This window comes from Diachasmimorpha longicaudata, chromosome 10, assembly GCF_034640455.1.
Source record: "Diachasmimorpha longicaudata isolate KC_UGA_2023 chromosome 10, iyDiaLong2, whole genome shotgun sequence".
NCBI lineage: Eukaryota > Metazoa > Arthropoda > Insecta > Hymenoptera > Braconidae > Diachasmimorpha > Diachasmimorpha longicaudata.
Genome location: NC_087234.1, coordinates 6,172,217 through 6,197,085, shown reverse-complemented (window position 1 = coordinate 6,197,085; position 24,869 = coordinate 6,172,217). Strand labels below are relative to the sequence as shown.

General features: G+C 42.8%; 1 protein-coding gene across 3 annotated transcripts; it reads left to right on the top strand.

The window, feature by feature from the left end:
• Positions 1-1,580: 1,580 nt before the first annotated feature.
• Positions 1,581-18,084, top strand: LOC135166956 (segmentation protein Runt-like). 3 transcript variants are annotated; one of them, XM_064129735.1, is made up of 6 exons: positions 1,581-3,281; positions 3,368-3,550; positions 14,043-15,155; positions 15,286-15,399; positions 16,534-16,641; positions 16,975-18,084. In XM_064129735.1, exons 3-6 carry the CDS (start codon positions 14,834-14,836, stop codon positions 17,409-17,411), a joined length of 981 nt encoding a protein of 326 aa, XP_063985805.1. In that variant the 5' UTR covers positions 1,581-3,281; positions 3,368-3,550; positions 14,043-14,833; the 3' UTR covers positions 17,412-18,084. The 3 variants fall into 3 exon arrangements, with proteins under 3 accessions (XP_063985805.1, XP_063985806.1, XP_063985804.1); XM_064129736.1 differs by lacking the exons at positions 1,581-3,281; positions 3,368-3,550 and having other exon boundaries at positions 13,626-15,155; positions 16,978-18,084; XM_064129734.1 differs by lacking the exons at positions 1,581-3,281; positions 3,368-3,550 and having other exon boundaries at positions 13,626-15,155.
• Positions 18,085-24,869: the final 6,785 nt, after the last annotated feature.

The following is a 24,869-nucleotide window of genomic DNA, read 5'->3' as shown; positions in this document are numbered from 1 at the left end:
TTGTGGTTGTATTACATGCAGGATACATCAAGAAGATAGGAAAAAAATTTACCCGGAGAGACGTGTGAGGGGAAAATGAGGTTAATGCAGTTGGAAATTTCCTGTTAAAGCTCGAATTCTTGTTTGTCGTTTGTGATGTGATCCGTGAAAGGTTTCAAAGTCTCAAGGACTGGATTAACGTTCAATACGAGACTGAGGACTCTCAAGAATGGGTAAAAGGTCAAACTTCATTCGCCTGTCAACCTCCACTGCCAAACTTTCGAAAGCTCATCACATGAAATTTTAATAAATTATCATAGAACATCGGGAAAATGTTTCATCGGGATGTTATTCATCAAAAAATATCGAGTCAACGTCACCAGAGGTAAAACATCATTGACCTTTTCTCTGGGTTCATTTAAATGATACAGGTGATGCACGAGTCCTTGAAAATTTTATTTGCTTAATTAGCAGTCACAACAGTTGTAATATCCGTAAACTTGTGATATCCGTTCACCTGGCGATGCTCTGTCATTATTCACGCTCGATCCCCCTCACGCCAGTGGTAAAAAATAAACGAGAATGAGAGAGAAGGTTAGAAGGGCCGAAATTACCTCGATGCTTAATTTACATCCACCGGTGTGCGATCAGCTAATGACCGGTTAACCGGTTCGCCGCACTCGGAATCGTTAAGAGAAGGCGTTCTCGTCTGTCTCATTCTCCCTCCCTCTTTCCCTGTTTACTACAATTTCCCTCGTTGAAATACACACCGAGTGTTTTTAGGTGTTGGACTACAAAATGCTTTAGTTTTTTCGTTACTTCCCTCACAGACCTCATTCTCACTCCACGCTAGCCATTCCCCTGGCCGACAACCTATAATTACCAAATTGTACAATTACCAGTACATTTAACCATTAATTTTTCAACAATTCCCAGTTACAATTATTCTATCAATTCAAAAATCAATAAATCCTGACCAACACAGCCTCCTCCAATCCTGACATATTTTTTCAAACTTCCCCCGACCGATAATTAGTGCACTCAGCGTCCTCCATTCCCCAAAATTCCCTGCCATAACTGCAAACCCCCTGAAACCCTCCAACTACCCCTGACCATAAATTACGAATAATCCCCGATGATTGACCAAAATAATAAGATCACTCTCACAATTCCAAACCGCGCAATTTCCCCGCGAACAACGCATTTATCCGTCGAAAATCGTTGGAAGAATCGTCGGGGTTATGTCGGTTACCCAGTACTGTACACGATAGGTATTAACTAAAAACCGAACTACCGCGAGTCGGTGAGATTTTCGAGCCTCAAACTCACTCGTTTTACCATATTATATGTTCCTACACACATGAATGCGTGTGTATGCGTGCCGGATTTTCATGGCGGTTCCGCGAGGGGGTTGAAGCCCCTCCCTCTCCCCTCACCCTCCTTCTCTTACCCGAGCGCCGTTGTTGGCCCAGCTCTCTTCATCACGTGAGGCTGATGCTTGCACCGATGCACAGGGTATACAAGAGTGACGTGGGAAAGAGGAAACGAGCTAACAGAGTGTTGGCCATGATAAAGACAGAGTACACGTGAGTTTAGCGAAGAGTATGTATATAGAGAGGCACGTGACAGGTTCGCACAGGACCTCGTTTCGACGTACGAACGATACGTTGGGATGGCCCTCTCACATTGTTGGTGATTCTAAATAGAGGGGCTGAGGGGGAGGGATGAAGACCGGATGAGATTATACGTAGGCCCGAGGGTTTAGTGTGTGTTTCAACAGTGAGTATGTACATACGCAAGTCTACTGGGGTTACACGCTTACACAAACACATGTGTATGGGGTAAAAGAGAAGGGAGGACTGGAAAATGCCTGGTCTGTCCATCATTCCCCTTGCCCTTCCTGCATCGGTGGTAACCGAGCGCCCTTGCTTGCCTCATTTTATCAGCCTTTAAACCCCTTTTCATATATGTACCGAGAAGAACACCGTCCTCCAGTATGTACTGACGATATCCAATGAGGCCACGAGACCGACAGCGATATTAGTTGCATTGTCAAATATCCGGATACTCAGGGCGATTTAATTATCACTGGGTCTATAGATATATATTGGGGGAGGGACATTAAATGAAATGGGTGGTTTAGGGGTTAATGTCAATGATAGGGTGGGGCAAGGAGAACCATCGGAAAAAATGAATTTAGAGCGAAAGTCAGGCGTTTTCTTTGAGCTAAAAATAATAAATTATCGAGAATATCAACCCAGTGCATGTGGTATTGTGACTTGTGACTCTTGTCCAGAGCTCCATGACGAGTGAACGGTGAGCGATTTCCGATGGTCGTCCTTGGCATCGACATTGGAGATCAAAGGATTGGCCATCGGTATTTAAATAAATTACAATCGACGAGAATAAAATTTGAAAATTGACCTTACAAGTCAATTCCGCGATAGAAGTATCCCCAGCTGACTGAGTGGAAAAAAAAAATCATGAGAAATAATTTCCCCAGTTTGACATAGAATCTACTGCAGCTGTGTTTATGTTCGTGAGTGTAAAAAAAAGTGATACAAAAAACGAATCCCACTGGGAGCGGCAGTAGCTGCTATATGCAGTGAGTGGATGAGTGAGTGCACGAGTAAAAGTGAGTGAACGAACGAGGTGGTAGAACAGGGACAGAGCCGGGGAGTCGTGGATTTCGCGGTGTTGGGGGTGTTGGGGGTGGTTCACCATAGTGTACCACTGGCGTGCAGCACAGAAGAGTGAAGTGGAGTGGGACGAGAGTGTGTATGTAGAGGATGGAGTGAGGTTGAAAGAGGATGAGGTGGTTGGGGATGGTGAGGGTATTTGTTGGCGCGAGTGGCTAGCCAGTCGGATTACCACTGTGGGTGGAGTGAGTAAAAAGGGACAGGGAGAGAGGAAGTGAGTGGGTTGGAAAAGGCTGGTCAAGCGCTGGGATGTTGGAAGAGCTGTTATGCAGATAGAGAGAGAGAGAGAGAGCGCCAAAGAGTGCGCCAGTGTACGAGGAAGAGTGAGTTGGTGAGGGAGGGGGAAAGGGGGTAGCCAGCAATGACACACAAGGCTGTACCACTCGTCGAAAAATGTAGTCGAGTGTGCGAAAGAGAACACCGGGGTCAAAATGGGTTAAATAGAGGAGGATGGATGTATTCGTCCAATAGAGACCGACGAAACCAACACTGGAAAATTTACACGCATCACAGCGGGTACGACGCTGAATGGCGAGGGTTAAAAGAGCATCGCTAATGGCCCTGCTCGGTTATTTTGTGGATTTTTATAATACGAACACCGAGGTGAAAAAAAAACCTCACTAGCCCCCTCTGTGTACCTACACCCACTACAAACGCGTTTTTTTTTTGAGCTGTCGTTTTTTTTTTAGTTTCTGATGGAACAACCTCTGTGTAGAAAATCTCTCAGAGCTTTTTTTGCCATCGATGGATCAACGGTTTTTCGGCGCCATCGGGCTTTTCACGGCGGGGAGGCACTCTGGATAATTATGATGATTACGATAGAATTTTTGATGGGGTAGGGTATTGATGGGACTGACTGGATTGCTAGGAAGGTTTGTGAGACTACTGCTAGAGTGGTAATTTTAACGTAGCATTTACATTAACATCGTTCGATTAATTTGTTCATGCTGAATGGAAAGCTCGTGGAGTTTGATGGAAATTCAGGTGATTGGTTCGTTATTAATGCGCATTTCATGTACAAAAATACTCATTGTACCTGGGGTGGAATATTCAATTAAAATTACGTGCTGTTTATCGTTATGCTGAGTGAAAAAAAATAACGGAATTGTTATTTAATTTTTCCACTTTTTATACTTCAAGGAAATTGCGTTCTTTCGAGGAGTGAATTAAAAATTGAGTTGTATAATTTGTACGTCTGTACAATTAGAATTTTTTACTCTTCCCCTATGCATAATTATTGATAATTTTATTCAGTTCTGTTAGGTCGGAAATACCTCTCTGTCGGATGCCAATATCACTCGGTAATTTTGTGCGTTGTAATGATGAGCAGTACATGGCAGATCTCCTAATGCGATGAGCTGTAATAATCCAGATAATAATCAATAAATTCTATTTTTAATAAGATCTCCTGCAAAATAAAGTTATGAAAAAAAAAGTTCGTCCTCGCCAAGTAAATAAATAAACGGAGGACAGGTTTTTTCATTCGCAATCAAAGTGTACGGTGCGAAATTAGTATTTTCTCTTATATGAAGAGAAGCTGAAATATCCGAAGGATCGCGCTCTGACAGTGTAATCAACGTTATAAATTTTTTTTCCTCTGCACATCTGGTTGTGAAAGATCACAAAGCCTCCACTCGAAGCCAGAAGTGGTCTTGCATCATCCGAGATGTTTATCACTTCATCCAATGATTAAAATTCCCCAAAAGAATAAATAATGGTCTCCCCTCGCGTCTCTCCCGTCCCGAAAAAAAAAACTAGTTAACAACAGCCTCTAACCATTACCACACTGTTAACCCACTGAAATAGATAGTCTTCAACCAGAATAATGGTGAGGGTGAGTGGCTCTTTCGTTCAGGGTTAAACAGAGACAGACAGAATGTAGAATGAGACCGGGTGGGATACGGTAACAAGGGTGCAGAATCCATCCATACATCGCGAGGCCAACAAACCGACCGAATCTCGACAGGACGGATGGGTAGGCCACGTTTTCACCGTTTCTAACTCATCCCCTCACACTCCAACATTTTTTTTTCACCCACCCCTTCTCCCCCTCTCCCTCTCTCTCTCACTCTTTGCCATTTGGAATCGGCTATTCTTCTGTCTCTTCCTCCGGGGGTCCACCAACAACCTCCACCCACTCTCGTTTCCACCCCAATCGTGCAACACAACCCACCCCCACAGCGTTGCAATGGCAGTGGCTCAGCACTCCGCAAATTTTGCACAATTCGCTACCCCATCCCTCCCACTCACACACCCCCCCTGGCCTCTCTGGTGTGTGCTTCGAAGCTCGTTTTTGCCGCGTCCACCGCCAGATCAATGGGGTTGCTAACACGGGTAGGTATATGTGTCCACCGGTGCCCACTACCACCATCAACTAAAAATGCTCTATATACTGGGATCCAACAACCCGCGATTCAGGGAGTACACCTATATTTTGTATCTCTCTTCGACGATTTCAAATCCCCATCCTCTAGTTCTTCCTTCCTGGTTTTTCAACTCCCTCAACCAGTCGTGGCTATGCAATACTCCCACATATGGAGAGTCAGTTTTACGGTATTTTCAGGTTTTTATTTCTTTCTATCGAGCGCGTAACATTGTGACTCTGTAAGGCCAGAATTACTAAAGTTCGTGCGTTTTTTAATTTTCCTGATTTTCCATAATTTTCCCGAATAATTAAACTGAAAAATCTGGAATGTTCTCTGGTAGTCAGATCACTACCGATCTTTTCTTGAAATTTCGGTGGAATTGGGGGGCGATAAAAAATATCCGAACTCACTGATTCAAAGGAAATAATGATTAACCGATTTTTTGATCGCCAAAAACCAAATATTGTGAACTGTGCAGTGTATTGAGGGCGCCAGGATCGGCGCCCAATCGCCGTTCCGATTCAGCGACTCGTAAAACAATACGCGGCTGATTACTCGATAACTCCAACTCCCCCTGCCCTTGTTCCAGAAGAGGGTCGGGGCTGGGAGGGTGTACAGGAGACCAAGAGATAAAGGCTGAGTGAGAGAGTAGAAAGCGATAGGTGATATGGTTTAGGGGATGGAAAGAGCGGTGTGGAGAACCGATGGCAGGGTTGACTGGGCTTTGCAATTCATACGCAGCGGAATTACCGGTTTACGCGCCGCTGCAGTCATATACGTAGTCTCTCCCCCCCTCTCCCCCTTCCGATGCTTTTCCGTTATGCCCTTATAAACAGGCGCCGATGTATCTTCACACGCGGAAAGAAATTTTAGATAAAAATTAGACCTGCAGGGGGCGAAACGAGGGCCGAAGGGTAGTTTTATCACAAAAATTACCCTCTCACGTCTAATATCTCCAACAAAACTTGTCCTTAAAAGGAGTTTTGCCCTCTAGAGTTTTAATACTTCAGGCAAATTATATTAAATCGATAGCTCTTATCATTGCTATCAATTCACCCGGACGAATCGGAAGACGTTCCATTTTTTTTTTCAATGTAGTCACGTATGAGGGTCATGAGACCGCCTGCATAAATTAAAAAAATAATTGCAGTGGAATGCGCCTGGCCACACTATGATCCAAAGAATCTCCCCATTCACCCAAAAATACGAGACAAAATAAAGACCAACTGAAAAGAGAGGTCACGGGTTCTTGTAGTGGAACTTCAAAGTCGGCTGACTCCAGTAAAAAAAACCCCTCACGCGTCTTCCCAGCTGGGAGTGAGGTGTGTAGTCTTGCGGAACCAAAAATACTCGAAATCCCCAGAAAAAAAACATCTGTCAGGTATCACTCCCCCCAACAATCGCATTTAAGTGAAGTGAACTAGGGAGACCATCTACGCCACCAGTGTCCGCGTTAAATCAGGTGAGACAGGGACAAAAGTACCCGCCTTCGGTCATTTGTTGATCTCCTCTCCATTCTGGAGTATCAATCTTCTTATTCATAACAGACGGAGGGAAAAAATGTGAAGAAAAAATATCTACCGGGGGCCAACGATTCCGCAAGACACAGAAAAAAAAAGGAAAACATCTATTGTGGGGTAAGACATTCTCCAGTGAATCGTCCCCCTGAAATATACCCCCCCAGGTGAATTGTACAACACATCACTTAAAGTCCTCTCATTGATAACAATCAAGCTAATACCCTAGAACAGCAATTACAACTCCACTATCACTCGAACATTGAAATTCTCCAAAGTGAAATTCGTGTCTAGTTGTACTCCTCGTCTGTCCCATCCCCTACGCCAATTGCCACCTAAAATCAAACCGTTTGACACGCGTCCAACTAGCTTCAACTACCCGACAACAGATGGCCTGAGTGGTCACGCTTTCAGACCCCCTCAAACCCCTAAAATTAGCCATGTGCTGTTGCATCGTCTTCAGCCACACATCAGGCACCAAATTCCAAGTCAAAGGGCGACAAACATAAATTTGGATTAGCCCCTCCATTTATTCAATTTATTATTACAAAATTGTTTAAATGAACACATGGAAAAAGCCTAATGTTTTTTCCCGCCAATCCGATCATAAATTTGAAAGGATTTGAGGCCATTCACTTCTGCCTTGTTCGTAAAAATAATTCGCTTTGTCCTCTGAAGAGGACCTTCAGATCCCAAATAAAAGGTCGAAAACAGTAATCAAATATTAGCTCAACTGGTTGTTCCTCTGCTCGAAGGGTTAACCTCAAAATATGTCGACCAAAGTTATCCGGCTGGTTATTCTTTCCAACTTTCACATTTTTTGAAGGATATCCTTTTACACTGTTTGTCGAAGGGATCAAAAGCCCTCCATGACGAGCCCCAACAGAGATTAGTAACCATCCCCATCAATGTGAACGACAAGTTCTCTGTCCCCTGCGTATCGCTTTACCTAACATAGCAAATCGGATTTCAAGACACTACTGTCATAGAAAACGTAGGGAAAACAGATAAAAAGGTCTTTTGACAGTGGAATTGTCATGAACGTTTATTTATGTGTCACGTGAAACCATGATTCCACCCTTGAATTGGATATTGGAAACTTGTTGATGGAATGCATCTGTCTTTTATTCACAATATTCTTTCTTCATCGAGAGTTGAATTTGATCTCTTATTTGGGACAAGAAGGGAGAAGTCTTATGCGATTAACACGTCATGGGGACGAAGGATAGACTGTCATGGGAAGGATTTTTTTTGTTGAGCATTGGCTTTCGGTGTGTTTGTACACTTTTCGGATTGGGGAGGTTATTTTGATGAGTCTGATATAGGTTGATATTTGATCAGTTGGGGGGTATTTTTTTCACGGATCCTGAGGCAGTTGGATGTCTAAATATTCCTAACAAACGTTACATCCAATAATTAATTAATTAGGTGGGGATCGAATGATCAGGCCACATCTACACTGCAGCATGAGTGCATAGAAAGAACTTCTGCATAACAATCGGACCTCTAGAGGACGAAACGTTTTTACTGGAGGTCTAATTTGTCCTAAAATTTCTTTTCGCGTATCAGATGACTAGGAAACAGAAATATTATGAGCAAAGTTATCCCCAAAAAAAATTATTCGAATTGGAACAAATGAATGATGTAATTCTCTTCAAATCTCTCGAGATAACGCTCCCAAAAATGACAATGAACCTTCAGGATGAAGAATCGATCAGTTGCCAGCGAGGATACATGAATTATAAATGTACCAGTCTTTGGAAGTTGCACACGAGGTTTTGGGAGGATGTTGCAAAGCAAGGAAGGTCCATTAAATATACAGGCGTCTTAGAGGGTAGTCCCAACCCCAAAGGTTAAAATGGAATTAACACCCATTCCCCCAGCATTTTCACTCGGACAAGGAGGGAGATGCCATCATAAGTCTCGCTGATCCCCTGGTGTCTTCTATGACATTTCGCTAGTCCTCCCTCGAGTCCCTGAAACTACTGAACGAGAATGGGGGGAGGGGATCGTCTAATATTCGATTAAATCGTGGGACGAACGGTAGTTCCACAGCAAAGACAATTGTCATTGTCGATTGTTATGGAATCTATCTGTTTTTAATGGAGAAGGTGTTTTTGAAAAAAAATATTTGACCCTTTGACGCAGTTTGTCCGAGTGTTGGGGGTAAAGGGCGAGGAACTTGTCAGAATCTCCACATTAAGAAGTTTCCGATAGTTCCCGGTGGTGCGATATTCTCTCTCCCGAATTCACTGTCATTGCTCGTCGAATTACGTTTAACCCGGCCAAGATGGCTACCGGAAATTACTGGGTGACCTTACTTAAGAGAGTTGGGAATATAGTCTGCATTTGGGGTCCAACCTCAGGGGGTAATAGGAAGTAAAGTGTGAGAGGGGTTACGGTGAATATCGTCCGAGTATAAAGGGTCCAGGCGGCATTAATGAGGCAATACACCACCGTAGCGAGTCCAACTCGATCCAATCCTAGCTTGATGATCCCTCCTCAATAACATTGTCTTCGGCTATCAAGCGAGTAAATTTACCAACTTGGCCAATCATCTTGGATTTCATGGTATCTGAAATTAGATTTTAATGAAAATTGGTCAATCAGGATAATTATTCAGCAACGCACACTTTTTATTTGCCCAGAGGAAAGACAGACATTCCCTAGAAATCTGGAACATATTTTTTATTCTCCCAAATTCCATTTCAATTTTTATACTGTAGAGAGGCCCATCGGTATCAATTCTCCACCAATTTTTCTCGCTTCAAAATGTTCTTTCCATCGACTGCCAAGGGCCATTCAAAAAAGTAACGCTCGATAAGAAATTTCACAATTCAAGTTTACCAATAACCGTACCATCGAGCTCTCCACCGTTTGTCCTTAATTCCAGTCAAGATTACAAATTGATTCCGTAGCAGTCTGTGTATGAATCAGGCGTCACGTGTGCAGGACGCACCCCTTGTACATGTATATAGACGGCACACGCTGCTTGCTGCCGAAAAGGTGGCAGGGGTGGCCTAGAACTTACCCCACCGCTGTTTCAATTTCTCTCCAACCCCTCATCCCCTCCCACTCCACCCTCCTACAACACATTTTAGTACAGTTTCAATCGAAAGTTGCCGTACGAATTCCATCGATTATACTCAATCATCTGTTACCCTGTTTCCAGGAGAATACAGTGTGACAGCAGAAAAAAAAATCTACGAGACGAAATCGTTTAAGAAATCGCGATGTGATACCGAGAGAAAAGTCAGCCATTGACGCGACTCCTTCTCATTTTCTCTTCCGAAAAATATCAAACACTCGTCGTAAAAAATCTGCTCTGCAAAGGACATTTTCAGTTAAGTCACAGGGCGAATCTGGTGAACACTGGGTGTTATGATCGATGCCGCGGGCGATTATTACTTGCTTCTCTGTGGGGGGGATTAAAGGGAAACTGGATGAAGGGTATTGTGGGCTTTTTCTCACTCTATCCCACCATTCACATAACCCAACACTGTCGACGCTGTCGTTCCTCGTTTTGTCGTCATCATCAGTATGGTGTCAAAACCGGTGTGGACCCCTGCCCTTCGCCTCTCTCCACCCCCCCTCCCTTCGCCGCCCTATCTTTTATTCTATACGTGACACATCCTAAAATCCTATTGCTCTACGTGACAAATCTTAATTGGACGATTTTGGGAGTGAGAGAAATGCGTTCGACGTGGTAACGAGAAAATACAGGACCAGTTATTATCGCCCTTGTGTACATCACTTGCACTTCAGATTTAGCTAGAGATATTGCAGTTTTTTCAAAGAGAGTCAATCTCAATAGCCCTCCAAATAGTTCCAAAATATATTCCAAACCCAGATAATTTTCTACACGAGTTAATTCCCCTGAATTATCGTCATATTTTTTTGTCAGTCCCACCAAAAATAGTCGAGAGGATATGGACAAGTGAATTCCTACACCTCCAATAATCCTCCGACCCCTGCACCCTTCCTCTTTGCATAGGTACACCTGAATGCCTAGACGTTGAAATAAAAACGAAAAGAGAGCACTCGGAAGAACGAGAGGGGGGAAAAAAATGAAAAACAAAGCGGGAGGGATGAGCAAAGTGGAAGTTGTGGAACGAGGATGGTGGAGAAAGTGATTGGGGCCAAACGGGAACGGAAACAAAAGGCGACGCGGGACGATACGCGCAGTATGGCGGCGCTTCCGGCTCGCTCACCGCACACAATACACTGTACCTCTCTCTGTAGCTCCCTTTCACCCCCTTTACCCCCAACCCACTCGTGTTTTTAACTCTTCTCCCTTGTATCCCAGCGCCGTATAACTCTTTCCTCTTTTTGGTGTACGCGTTTTCCCTACCCCAGGGCTATATCCTCTTTTCCGCCACTCGACAAACGCCTCCCACTCCCGCTCTTTCATCCCCTGCCAACTGACGCACTGTGTGGATCCTCCAGCCTCCCTCCGTGTTATTTTCTTTCTCTACTTCTGCTTCCTCTTTGTTTTCAATTCTTACCTTTACCCAGTCATCCTTTACCCCGCGTACTCTTTCCTCCCCCCCGTTCCATTTCTCTTTTCTCCCTTTCTTCGGATTATTTTTATTTTCCTCCCTGCACGTGTCTGTTTACACGGTCTTTTGCTACTGAGCGTGAAGAAATGGACGGATGTGGGATTCGTACGGTAGCGACATCCAGAGGTCGCCCTGGGCTTTGTTCGTCGGTGGCACTGGGCACTACTCTGAATATTAAAAAATATTTCGAAAGCCAGGGGTTTTTTGTTTTTGTTCGTGGGCTCGGCTTTCGCGATCGGCCATGTGGAAATTTTGTCTCTTGGGTTTAAATGTAGGCGCACATTTTGAAAATTAGTCATGGAGGTGATGGGCTTTTCACACGATGCACTCAGGGAGGCAATCATTTTTGTCACTGCAGATGGAATATGCCAACGACGTAACGACACGAGCTTTTTTCTTTTCAGGGAATTTTCAGTTTTCAGGAATATTCTTTGAATGTTTTTTTTTTTGCTGTCTGTCGTTCCAAAGAAAAGTGAAAACAGATCGACATCATTTAAAATATGACGAGCAAGTCGCGTGGCTGTTCTAGTAGCAAAAAATCAAGGTTAATCTCCCGATGATCCCTAGTCTCAGGGGGTCCTCGCAGGGTAATAAAAGTTGTCGAGAGAACGGCACGGGAACCGTGGAGGCATCCTCAAGGACTCGGTAAAATCTGTGAAAGCGGGAAGATTTCGGTGAGAGGCGCGTGGATCCCTCCCACCTCTATATTTCTTTCTCGTTTTCTTTGACAAACCAGAGGTACCCGGGGCTCCTAATAAACATGTTTCCAGCATCAACGGCACTGTTCAGTGCCACGAGAGTTGACCTTTTGTCAACCGAATGGTGAAAATGTTACGGCCGATCCTAATGCTTGAGAAAAAATTTCGTGGTTATGCCTGGGTAATGTGGAGACGTGAAAAATTTCAGTAACTTTTTCCTCCCTTCGTTCTTACTCTCTATTCTTCCCAAGTGGGCGGATGAATGTTTGTGATTTCAGTGCTGACCATAAAAAATTATGGAGAATGAATTCAGAATGGGGAGGCGGAGTAGGAGGATAATGCGATCTCACAAAAGATTGCAAATGATCGTATTGAGGGAGAATGTTTTAGTCATCAAACTTCCGGCGGTTTTTTTACAATTTTTTTTTCTCACGGGGGAAATATTTATTTTTCATCGGAATGGATTATTGACATCCGCTCTTTCCAGAGAATGAGAAGAATAGATAGAATTATTTCCTGTTTTTTTTTTTCATTGCACCGTAAATTATTCATTGATTAATTTTATTTTCCAAAGATAAAGAAAAATTGTTTAAATTCTTAGCAAATGTCTCTCGAAATATGCTCGTTTGCATTCCTGGTGACATTTACAATCCCCAAATAAAAACAAGAATATCCAATAAGCCATTAAACTAATCAACGCTCTGGTCACCATAACAATAACTCCGTTACCATTGTCCCGAATTCCGACTGAAAACTCGAAAATTGCAACAACCCAAAACGCAATAAACTTCATTGTCCGCCTCCAAACTAATGGAATAGCTGCCCTCGGTCATGGAAAAGGGTGGATACTGTGCTGGATGGTATGGTCGAAGGTGAGGACAATAAGAATTGAGGTGGATACAGTCGTAGCCGATTGACCCAAAAAGTCAAAGGGTTTTTCGCCGCAGTTATTTTATTGGCTTAACTATTGGATTGAAAATTTTCCACCCCCCTCTGGGCACCAGGTTGTGGGTCACTTCCGTCCTTGGCCCCTGAAGACAATGAACGAGTCGAAATTTTATTGTTTCCGCCTCCCTCTTGCCCTTTGGATATAAAGGGAAAATATGACGCGATTTATTTTACGCGAAAATCGGTGAAATTTCGAACGTTAAATTCTCACAAAAATGGCCATAAATTACACTTACCCTCCACTACTACTATTTTGGGGAGTATCATCTTCCCTCTCGAAAAGTTCGAGGCAATTTCAAGTATTCAATATTTTTCTTTTATTTTATATCATTAAAAAAATTACCAAAGCAATTTTTAGTTTATGCATTCAAACGATTACGCGTATATTAGATATTAGATAAATATTTAAACTCATACATTTCAATTCCTAAATTTATTGGAGCGTCCAGCAGCTTTCCGGATAGGAATAATGAGTTGACAATATGTTGAGTAGCCCATCCGTTAAATATCTCGGCCGCCTCTCTGTCGTCGGAGGAAACTGGTTGGTAGGCGGAGAAGAGGAAACATTGTGAGACCCCCGGTGTACGAATGCGGCTTCAAGAGTCGATGACCTGTCTAAATATTATCCGGGATTATCCAGCCAACCCTTTAGTCTTATCCCCTTAACCCATTCACTCTCCTCATTCCCAAGTTAATTGATTCTCAAAAATATGAAATTTTCAATGCCCCGGTGGCTACTTTCGTTGAGGTTGACCGCGTTAAGATGGGGCGGTTTGTTTGGGATTTTGGCTTTTAATCCCCTGATGTACATTAGGATTGTTCACAAAAGGATTATTAGCAGTGGGTAATGAGACTAACCTGTGCGAAAGGGTTATTCCTGGTCGTTACCCTGTTTTTAATCGTTCAGAACTGACACTCAACAGATACCTTTAAATCTTTTTCTCTGCAATTTCATACTCCATCGAATAAACTATTTCATTAACAAATCATCTCTCATTATTATCAGAATGTGATCAACGGGATTACCTTTTACACAACGGAAAATTTTGTTTACGTAATTTTTGATCGATTCAATCAAATTATTTTCTACGTAAAAAAATATTGAAAACAATTTACGTCATCAGATTGTCCTGGAGATTTTTACCTAAAATTGAAAATAATTTATTAATTCTCCCAGATCATTCCCAATCATCTACTAATCACCTTCTTAAAGAGAATAGAAAAAAATTCTGCATGAAATTTCAAGAACCGCTGAAAAAAGCATTCAATTCATCAGTAATAGCATCGCATAGTGAGCCACGTGCGCGTGTGGGCACGTAAACGCTACCGTCTCCCCGAAGAGTAGCTCAAGCTCGTTGGGAAAGGGAAATCGGTGAAGTTTCATCAACTCCTGGGAGCAGAAGCAGGAAGACGTAGAAAATCCCAACGCAGAGGGAGACAATCCACCCCGAGGGCCAACAGTCAGAGGGAGATAGCAGAGCGCGAGTGAGAGTGTCCCTCCCCTCTCGTCCACCCACCCCCCCGTTATGTATAGGTAGAACTTGTCAAGGCCTTAGGTACCGCCAGCAACCCTCAAGCCTTGGTTAGGGGCTGAAGGCGGCGAGCCACTGAGGCCACAAACACGACCACCGTCCTCATTGGTCGACGCGTCACCACTGGGTGGGGCTCTGGGAAAAAGTTGGTGGGGGAAAAAATCCCCTCTAAATAGCTGCGGCAACGTAAGCGAAAAACTAGAATCCGCTGAGCCGGCACCGAGTGCGCGTCGTATATTCAACATTTACCTTTCAACACTGTTGCAAACATCAAACTGCAGCGGTGCAGCACCACTTCACCGACTCCACACGATTCCACCAAGACAGTATATCTATACGTAATAAGAGTAACATATATTTGTCAGTGTTTGTTGAGCGTTCGGCAATCGTTAATTAGTGTCAGCGAAGTGTTGTGTGAAGTGTTTTAAAATCAGTGATTAACAAGTTGGTAGCCATTGATCCTCGGGTCAATCGGCTTGTTGTGCACAAAAAGGATTTATAATCACAATTATCGATATTGGAGGATTTGTTAAAAATGCATTTACCCGAGGGACCAAATGGAATGGAGATCTTCAGCCATGTACACGATACACTGAGAGCGTGTCACGGTGATCTTGTGCAGACCGGTAGTCCTGCTATTTTGTGCAGCGCCCTACCGACCCACTGGAGATCCAACAAATCATTGCCGGTTGCATTCAAAGTCGTCGCACTCGACGACGTCAGCGATGGTACACTAGTCACTATTCGCGCTGGTAATGACGAGAATTGTTGCGGTGAATTGAGAAATTGTACCGCAGTCATGAAGAATCAAGTGGCTAAATTCAATGACCTGAGATTCGTTGGACGCAGCGGTAGAGGTAAAGATCAATCATCAATAATAAGGCTCCCCTATGCTATTAGCGTTCCTCCAGATGTTTATTGAATATATAAGAAACTATTTGGATATTCCTCACATGTGATGTAGCTTGTGTTACTTTTTCTTCGCAGGCAAATCATTCTCCCTGACGATTCAAATCAGCTCGATACCGTTTCAAGTCGCCACCTACACCAAAGCCATCAAGGTGACGGTGGACGGCCCCAGGGAGCCTCGATCCAAGTCGAGTAAGTACACCGTCATCTGGAAAAATTAAATCATATAATTATGCGCATTACGATAATAAATGGGAGGTAGTTGTTCGGAGATGTCTGTACCACACAGCGAATCCGCAAAACGGGTGTCAGAGGTTGTGACCCTCTCGCGGCGTTTAATAATCCCGGCGTATATCTGGCGGACCTCAAACCGCCAGTCGGGCGCTCAGTGGTCACACACAGAGAACCGGAGAGGGTGTCCATCGGGGTTTTCACTGAGGATAGAGGGAGATGGGTAGTTGGTTAGTCCTTCGTTCTCGTTCACTCTGTGTTTCCGTTGTTCATAGATACGCAAACGCAAATTTTCCAAAATCGCATTTCAACGATGAACGTCAATTAATTCGGTAAAAATTACGATACTCGTAATTCGCGAAATTCGCTCAACTCGCTCGGCTCCGGGATCGAATTGAAATGTTGGCGTGAGGGTAGGGCAATATTGCACGGGTGATTCATATAAAAATAGAAAAATGCTACGGAAAAATTGGTTATTTCAGGTAGATATTGCGGGAGGGTTTCGGTTAATTTTGAAAAATCAAATTTTACTCGGTGAAAATGAATTTCATTTGCTGGCAGTGTTTCAAAAGTCGGTGCTCTTTTGATGATCGGTATATGGTTCACAATTAGCCGTCAAAGCCACCGGGATTTTCCCATCTTAAAAGCTGAAAAAAAACTAATGAAAAAACAAGGGAAAATAAAGTCTTACGATGTGATGTAAAGAGATGCCGCCAAGCGTTTGTGGGGTTTGTTTATAACACGGCATATGGCGGTAGCATATGTGCGCCACAAAACGGCAACTCTATAATAACCAGATCTCCCAGTTAGAGCAGAAAGTCGTAGTAAGATCGTTAAAGATGCCCCAGGTTTTTTACGATTCATAAGAATTCTTTCTATGTCATTTTTTTTTCTTCTCTTACTACTAAAATTACCCAGCTGCGGTCGTTAAATTCACGCCGAAATTATCCGATTAATGCCCGATAAAAATCTATTTTCAAAAATTATCAAAATAAAACGTCTCACGTGCTTCAATTCCCGATCGGATGAAATAGTGAGTTAATCATCATCTAGAATTGTCTAGGAAATATCTAACCGAAGCCTCAATTTTTTCAGATTATCAGTACGGCCCAGGCTTCCCAGGACTCGGTCTCCTCAATCCCTGGTTGGACGCAGCGTATCTCGGTCACGCGTGGCACCTGCATCATCCTGCTCTAATGAAAGGTAAGAATCGATCATCCTCTCGCAATCCATCCATCGCATTGATACACAAAAATCCTGCAGGGGAAAAATGTGAGAGGGGGAGGAGGAGGGGGGAGAAACCCCAAGGGTGATGTTGATATCGATTCGTTAGGTTCTGTGTGATGATTCATACTGGACCGAAGGGTGGATGCCTCCTTTCATTCCCTTTCCCACAAGCTTTGCCTCCCCACGTCTCTGAAATAACAATACAACAGGCCTCATCTCCCTTTCGCTTCAGCACAAAGCCCCGTTGCTAATACACAAATATATGTATATATTTATATGTATATGTATATATTTATTTTTCTTCTTCAGCAGGTACTGTACCAATGCCATCAGCGGATCTGTTCACACCAAATTTTCCACCTACAGTACTACCGTCCACGTACCCATTTCACGAACACGTCAAGTATCCAACTGAGTATCCTGGTATGCCAACCAATAAAACACCAGCACTACCAAACAGCCCATCGAGAACACCACCAAGAAGTCCAAGTGACAGTGGCAGTGAATCAGCGACTGATGAAGTACGCAGTGCCTTTGTGCCAATTAGAATAAATTCACTGCCACCAGCACCGATAGCCGTTACCCCATCGTCATCATCGCCAGGTAGGCCAGTTGCATCGAGAAAACCAACGGAAGGTGTAAAGTGCGAGCTCAAAGCACCAACGACACTAATATCGAAGAGAAGTCCATCACCCACGAAATTACTGTCACCACCAGCTGCCAAGCCTGTTTGGAGGCCTTACTAAGTTTCAATGACTCATGATCTTACGGAACGTTTTTTGGTGATTTAATCTCAAGAACGCTGGAAGGCTAGTGATATATCTCCGAAGGCGCCAAGCGTCTACGAGTGACTATTTATTTACGCGTCAAAAAATTACTTCTGTTTCTGTCACTGGATAACCGATTGATCCCAGTGTCGTGGCAATTTTTTTTTCCCTCAGTATATTTGATTCTACTGTACATAATGTGACTGAATTATCATTGTTGTACATGCGACGATTGTAGATATACAATGGACAATAATTTTTAGGATGTGTGAGTAAATGAATTCTTTTGTTCTTCTTTTGTGATTGTATATAGGGGAGAGGGCAACAGACTGGGTGGGTAGAGGCCGTAATAATGTGTTGTAAATATAATCATCGTACGTCTGATTGTGGTTTATGGAAGATGATAAAAAGAAAGTTATTTATAAATAGTAACCATTAAGTCAGAGAAAAAAAAATTTAATTTAATGTAAAGAGAGTAATATAGAAGAATGCAGATGGAATAAAAGAGAAACTTTTACCTGATATGTTTCTTCATTATTGATACGCTAAATCCCTCACTCGTATTAAGTCAAAATCCTCTCGCACTTTGGATACAGTTGTAAAGATTTAACAATTGTGAATTCACCCATTCGGTGTTTCCAAATTGGTTGGAATAAATTTCCCACTGAGTCCCTTGGCCATTTCTCCGGGGCTTGAATAGTCGAATGAAGAAAAAAAAAAACGTTCAGGAGACTCGTGCCGTCGTGAATGAGATTGAAACGCGCTACTTTGCGTGTCATTGGCAGAAGGATTTCATGCATATACGTTCACACGTGTAAAATCCTTTTTTTCTTCCTTCTCGGGGTTTTTTTTTCGCTCTCTCTTTTCTGACAGTATGGGTGACGATTTAAATTTGAATGGCAGCATGCCACACGGTAGTTTCAGGGGGCCCACGACAACATACCGTATATTCCCATATACTTTTAGGGGGATAAAAGATGTGAGGGGAAATTGGAATGAAGGGAGAGTGCATTTATATCAGGGAGTTACCGCGTGAGATCTGTATTAGTGACTACAGATTGTTGAGCTTTCAGGGATGCTCATTTGTATCTAGACCTCGCGATCCTGTTCATTTCAAAGAAATTATTAAATAAGTCATCAGTGGCGAAAAGTACTAAATTTTATTCGCAAAAAAATCGGAATTATATCTTGCTCATGAGTCTGATTAAAATTGGTATGTTCTACTTGGATCGAGTGCGATAACATTCAAGGCACTGGACTTGACACGGATTAAAAATCATAGCCCTGAGATTTTCGTCCATCCATTCCCATCAAAGCGCCCGGGACTTAATTCAGATGAAAAATTCTTTGTTTATCAAGAGTGGAATTTTTTGCATCTCATGAAAATGAAATTTTTTCAAGCAGACGTCAAACACTGGACTACGAGAACGAGTGATGAAAAAATAAACGGAGGAAATTGTTGAGAAGAATATGAGAGATGAGAACCCCATTGACACCCCATATAGCCGTCTCGTAGCGTTGACGAGTAGACAACGGAGCCAAGCAAGCGTGAAGGGTCGCCGCACAGGAGAGTCCCAAGCCCCCAAACTGATCTCTCTCCCTTTTTTTTTTTCTTCATCAACTCTCTTCGTCTATCTGTGTGTGCTCGTACCACCCGAATCCCTCTCACTCGGCCACCCGGCGCTAACTAATGTTTGCCCAAAGAATCGCTGCTACGTATAATCGAGTTAGGTGAGTGCGAATGCACACAGACACACACACAGAGGAGAAATCGAGAGGTGGATGGTACATAAAAAAAATTAGCTCGAACGCACTGACCGACAAACTGGTAAATCGTTTCTCTCTTGGTGTTACAAAACGAGTCGGGGGTTTGTTTGGTTTTGTCTTTGTCAGTCGTGGCAAATTGGTGAGTGAATAAATAAATGGAGATGTGAAGTTTTGGGTGAATGAGTGGGGAAATGGCGGAATTCTGGACACAAGTCTTTATCGAAAAATTTGTATTTACATTTGTTCTATTATCCTTTTCCTTTTAATACCATTCCTCATTACTCACCCTATTTTCCAACTTTATAATTAACTGATATTCTCATAAAATTATCTGAACTGAAAAAAATGGCACCAATACGAAAATTGTTAGACAAATTTCCCGACTTCCCAAAAAAGCGCTAATGAACTCGAAATTCACAGGTGTCCACATGGACCCATTGACGTGGAGTTTGACAGATCACCCCCCCCCCTCCCCATGTGCTCCTCTCCATCAAAGTTCGTCAGCGACTCGCAAAGGGGTTAGACAATGGTCGACCGACAAACTGGTATTGGCGAACCAACAAACTGCCATTCGACCTCTTGTAGGCCAGCACTGTTGTCCAAGCCACTGGAGTGGGGAGGGAAGGGAACGGGGCACGAGGGGGTTAGTGAGATCAGTGTGTGCCCGTCGTTCGTGAGTTTGAGGGTCCTAGAGTTAGGCAATCAGCGTTGATGAGGAGGCGAGGGTGAGTGGGAAAGAGGGCTCGAACAATTAGTAACTAGTACTCCCAGCGTAGCCGCTGCACGTCTCCCAACCCGTCCAACTGGTCAACACATGGATGAGGGGGGAACTCCACTGACAGTAACCGCAGCGTTACGCATGCGAAAGTACTGCATACGTGGATTACGAGTGCGTGAAAGCCTATCGATACATTCGTACATCGTGTTTGTAACCCGCTGGTCCTTCCACGAACGAAAATATATCGGTATTAAAAAAATCAAACTCCAGTGCTGATCATGACGATTTCACCCTCAAACTCAAGCGTTCAAACACGAAATTCACATGTTGGCGGCTGCTCCCTATCAAAATCGCCATCACTTTCTACTGATAAAAATTTTCTACCCAAATTTAAACCCCAGGGGGAGGAATATGACGTTTCAAATTTTTCTCGCCATGTAAGCAACCACAAGGGTGACAAGAGTCTAAAGAAAAATCCCGGGAATGACTATAATCGGGGTGCATCCCCCTAGTACCGATCTTTCCATCAAAAAATATATCCCCATTTTCCCGTCGCAAGTAGCTACATCCCCCCCGCTGGATCAAAGTTGAATTGAAAAAAAGAAGAAATAAAAGTACAAAAAATAGCCCCCTTAAACTGAACAGGGCTAATTCAAAGGGAATATCATTCACCGAGAAAAAGAGGATGTAAACAACAATGACACTTCACCCCAAAAAAGATATGCAAACTCGATTGCCGATACAAGTGGCTTCATTTACGTTATTCGAGTGAAGAAAAGATAACGTAGCATAAGACGAGGGGAGGCAACGTCAAAGAGTCACTTAAGGTCGTGAAAATTCGCGGGGGAGGGGCAGAAGGGGTGGGGAAGAGTAAAGAAAAACCTCGGAAATAATAAGCGGCTTCCGGAACACAGGGAGTTCGCTTCTTCCTTGACTTTTCCCCTCCCTCAGCGTTCGCCAAACCACCACCAGGAGGGGATGTAAATAACTTCGTCTTTCTGCGACCTCAGGGGAAAGGGGGCAGGGGTGAAATAAACTCGAGGCATAAGGCTTGAGTGAGGGAAAGATAAAATTCGTAGGTGGGGCTAGAGTCAAAGAAATCGGATCTCAAGACGGGGGATGAAGAAGGATAAGAACATGGCGGGGCCCCTGGTGAGGATGATGCCTACAACGCGACCTCCAGCGCGGACTTAACGAGCTGCTTTGCATCCGAATGCAAAATTCCCAAACGACTTCGACCTCGTTATCGCTTATCGATCGCAATGGGTTAAACCCATTCTGTATAACCCCACCAACCGTTAACTCCTATATACGTTAAACAAGTACACAGGCTTATATTGTGTTGTGCTGGGCTGCTGGCCGGATGCGTGGCGTGCGTACGTTTTAAACGAAAAAGGGAGAAAGAAATAGTCGTACCAACGAGGATAGGTGGAAAAAGGGGTCGATAAGGCAATGCCACGGGATGCTTTTTGAGGGTTGTGTAGTGGGGCGCGGTTTACTAGTCTCATTTTCCAGGAATAATCGGCAAATTTTGGTGTTTCTTTTTTCTTTTTTCAGGGGAAGAAATTACCCGCCTTTCAATCAGGTCTTGAGAGCTTTTTTTCCTCCTGTTTTCAAATTGACGGCGTGTAATCGGTCAATTTGACGGGGTTATTATGGGCATGGAACCGGGTTTCACCGCATGGAGAGATACGGTCGGGAAATATTACGGTATAATTTACGTAATTCGCTGTCGGGAATCGATTTTCAGAGATTTTTAGGGACTGGCAAGTAAGAAATTCTCTAGAAATTGTTTTTTTTGCTGTACATTTCATGAATTTGTACTTGAAACTTCGAGAATAATTTTCAATATATTTAAAGACAGATTGTCGTTCGTGGAGGATATGATTCGGTCTTAATTTCATATTTTTCATTTAAATTGACATTGCATTCTTTGCACACCTTGTCTGCACGTGGAATAGCTTGTGGTGACGCTCGATTCCCAACACCAATGCCCGGTACTCGACGTAAACATTCGTGCGGAATGTGAACGTATGTGTGGCCGAGCGTTATATGGAATTATTTTTAGATTTTCATGGTTGAACAAAAATTTCGATGTTTAAAATAACGCTTTCGGGCGTGATGATTTACGACGACGATTGGAGCGTTTATAACTGATTCATTATTCGAGCTGAAGGTTATATCCATGCGATTTTTTTTTATTTATAAATTGTCGAAGCGGTCAGTGGTAGATTTGGAAGAATTTTGAGGTTGAGGGGAGGAGGGGAATAGTAAAGTGGGGTAATAAACCATTGAAAATTTTCTTGGTTAATAAAACCACATTGGGGACCCTTCCAGGGGTCAAGGGGAGAGCAACCGGGTCGAGGGAAAGCAAAAAGTTCTTCCAGAGGTACATACAAACCCTCCCTATCCCTGCAATAGCTTAAGTGCCGGGGGGAGGGCCTTTATGACGACAATTTGATGTTTGAGTTTTCTGTCTTCGAGTCGATTTTACGATAGGGTTTTTCGGTGTATTTCACAGTTCACCGAGAGTGTGCGAGTGAGAGAGACAGAGAGAGGTGGAGCATGAAAAAATAGCGGTCCTTTTTGGTTTAGGTAGGGTAATATGCAGAGTGCTCGGTTTTATTGGGTGGAGTGGTCTTCGGCGAAGTTTTCTGCCTCACTATTGCCTATTATTCGTGACCAAGGGCCATTTGAGGTGAAGCCTGTGGTCAATTGGATGACTGGGAGAAGGTGAAATTTTATTGAGAAATTTTATAATTCCGAGGGCAGTGACAACCATTTATTGACCGACAAAAATATGATCCTGGAACTCCAGGAGACTCCGTAATTAACAGTAATGAACAATAATGTTGTCCGGGTGTTAAGAGGCAATTGAATACAACTACTCGTATTGTTTTCCTGGAATTAATGGATATTTAAAAATCATTTTCCATCTGTTATCGATGAACTTATTTGAACGAGAACCACTGAAAAATAGTCTCCTGACGTCCAACCCTTTCAACACCCAGGAATCTTTAAAACGGAACTCATCAAGCCAGGGAGGAAGTGGACACGTTGGAACAATTTCCTTACACGGATAGTGGGCGACATCCCCTCAGGGCATTTGTACACCATACATATGCACAGTCGTGCAGGTACCCTTCAGACTCGATTGACCAATTTGTCCAATCGATTCGCAATCCACTAAATGAACCTACCCAGGTAGGAAAAAACGAATGGGCCAACCTTGGTACAAGCACGGCCGCCGAGCTGCCGTAGCTCGGCACCCGGGCTCCAGCCAAACTCGCGCCGAACTTGGCTAGACCCTGGGATGATAACACGGGGCCAGGCCTGGGACCGAACTTTGGCCAGACTTCGGTCGCCGTACTTTGGCCGCACTCTGGGCTTACCATTCGGCCCGAAATTGGCCCAGGCCTGTTGCCGAACTTTGGCCGCACTCTGGGCTTACCATTCGGCCCGAAATTGGCCCAGACCTATTGCCGAACTTTGGCCGCATTCTGGGCTGACCATTCGGCCCGAAATTGGCCCAGATTTACGACCAGAGCTGTGGCCAGGCTCCAACCGTTGCCTGTATTGGGTTCAGAATCACCAATAAATATATGAACGGTATATCTGATAAGCAGACATGTATTTATTACCTTCAACATTATACAGAAAACAGTTTTATTATGTGACAAAACTTATATTTAAATTTATTAAATCTATTGACAAAAAAACTCAGCCAATCAAAAACTTTTTTCCTCCTATCGACATAGTACATGTTTTCATCCGATTTTGGTTGAACAGTTAAAGATATGCAGTGTTTGTATCTCCAATTTTCATGAAAGATAATCACAACTATGAGATTTTTCCGCGAACAGAATATGAAAACTCAAAAAAATGATTGCAGGTATAAATTGTAGAAAAATCTTTTGTGGATTATTTTCATCCGCTTTTAAAATAAATAATCTACGTAGATCATTTGAATCCGAAATTTAATACGACATACCATATTAAGTCTTAATAAACTCTCTCTTACAATCTAATAATATTAGCAGTCAGTCTTCAGAATTCGAAGATTGTATTAACAAAATATCCAACAAAATAACGCACCAATGTTATTTTTTAAATTAGTAGTTTAGAATTGATAAATTATCGTGCTTCAATTCAAGCATGAAAACAGTCATTATAATAGCAATATTATGGATAATTTATTCCGCTATGGATGATAAGAATTAATTCTTATATCCATAGACAATTGCTGATACGAATTATCCTGATAAGAATTATTTTTTCATCTCGGAAAGACGTCCTTTTTTTACAATAATGTCTTCTCCATCTGCAACTCCGGAACACAGAATGATATTTAGTTGCATTGATTGTGTGCTAGTTCTATATAATATTGCTTATTATATTCACTCTTTCAAACAAACTTAGAAATATAAAAAAGTCTTGGATAGGATTACATATAACTAATTAATTTCAACCCTTAAATTTGAAATCTTTGGGGAATATGGACGCAGTCCGATTGTGAAACTTCAACCTTATAAATATTATTTGACTTGAATCACCAAATACTGAAAACAGCTCTCAATGGCTGAAATTACTTTCATTAGAATTTTTCTTAAAAATTAAAAATCCACTTATTATTTTTCCCTTTAAACTTTTGGACATAATATTTAATCCCTGAACCAACAACGGATATTTATTCCCGTGATCTAACTTATGAGGAAATGACATAGAAAATACTTTATTATGCTAAGATACATCACATTTTCCACACACACACACACACACATTCACATTTTTTTCACATTTTTTTCGCTGCCGTGTAGTCTTGGGTATTGATGTGTAACCTTCACTTCTTAAAATGGCTAACAATTCATCGATTGCTTCTGCTGTTGTAGCTCTTCTGAATTTCACTGCCCATTGATTAATTTTTTGCTCCATTCCCCGCGGTTCCAATTTGT

Excerpts from the sequence above, each read along its gene's own strand:
- LOC135166956 (XM_064129735.1), top strand. The coding sequence starts at position 14,834 with ATGCATTTACCCGAGGGACCAAATGGAATGGAGATCTTCAGCCATGTA. Across the intron at positions 15,156-15,285 it reads CGTTGGACGCAGCGGTAGAG|GCAAATCATTCTCCCTGACG; the intron begins GTAAAGATCAAT and ends TTTTCTTCGCAG. Across the intron at positions 15,400-16,533 it reads GGAGCCTCGATCCAAGTCGA|ATTATCAGTACGGCCCAGGC; the intron begins GTAAGTACACCG and ends CAATTTTTTCAG.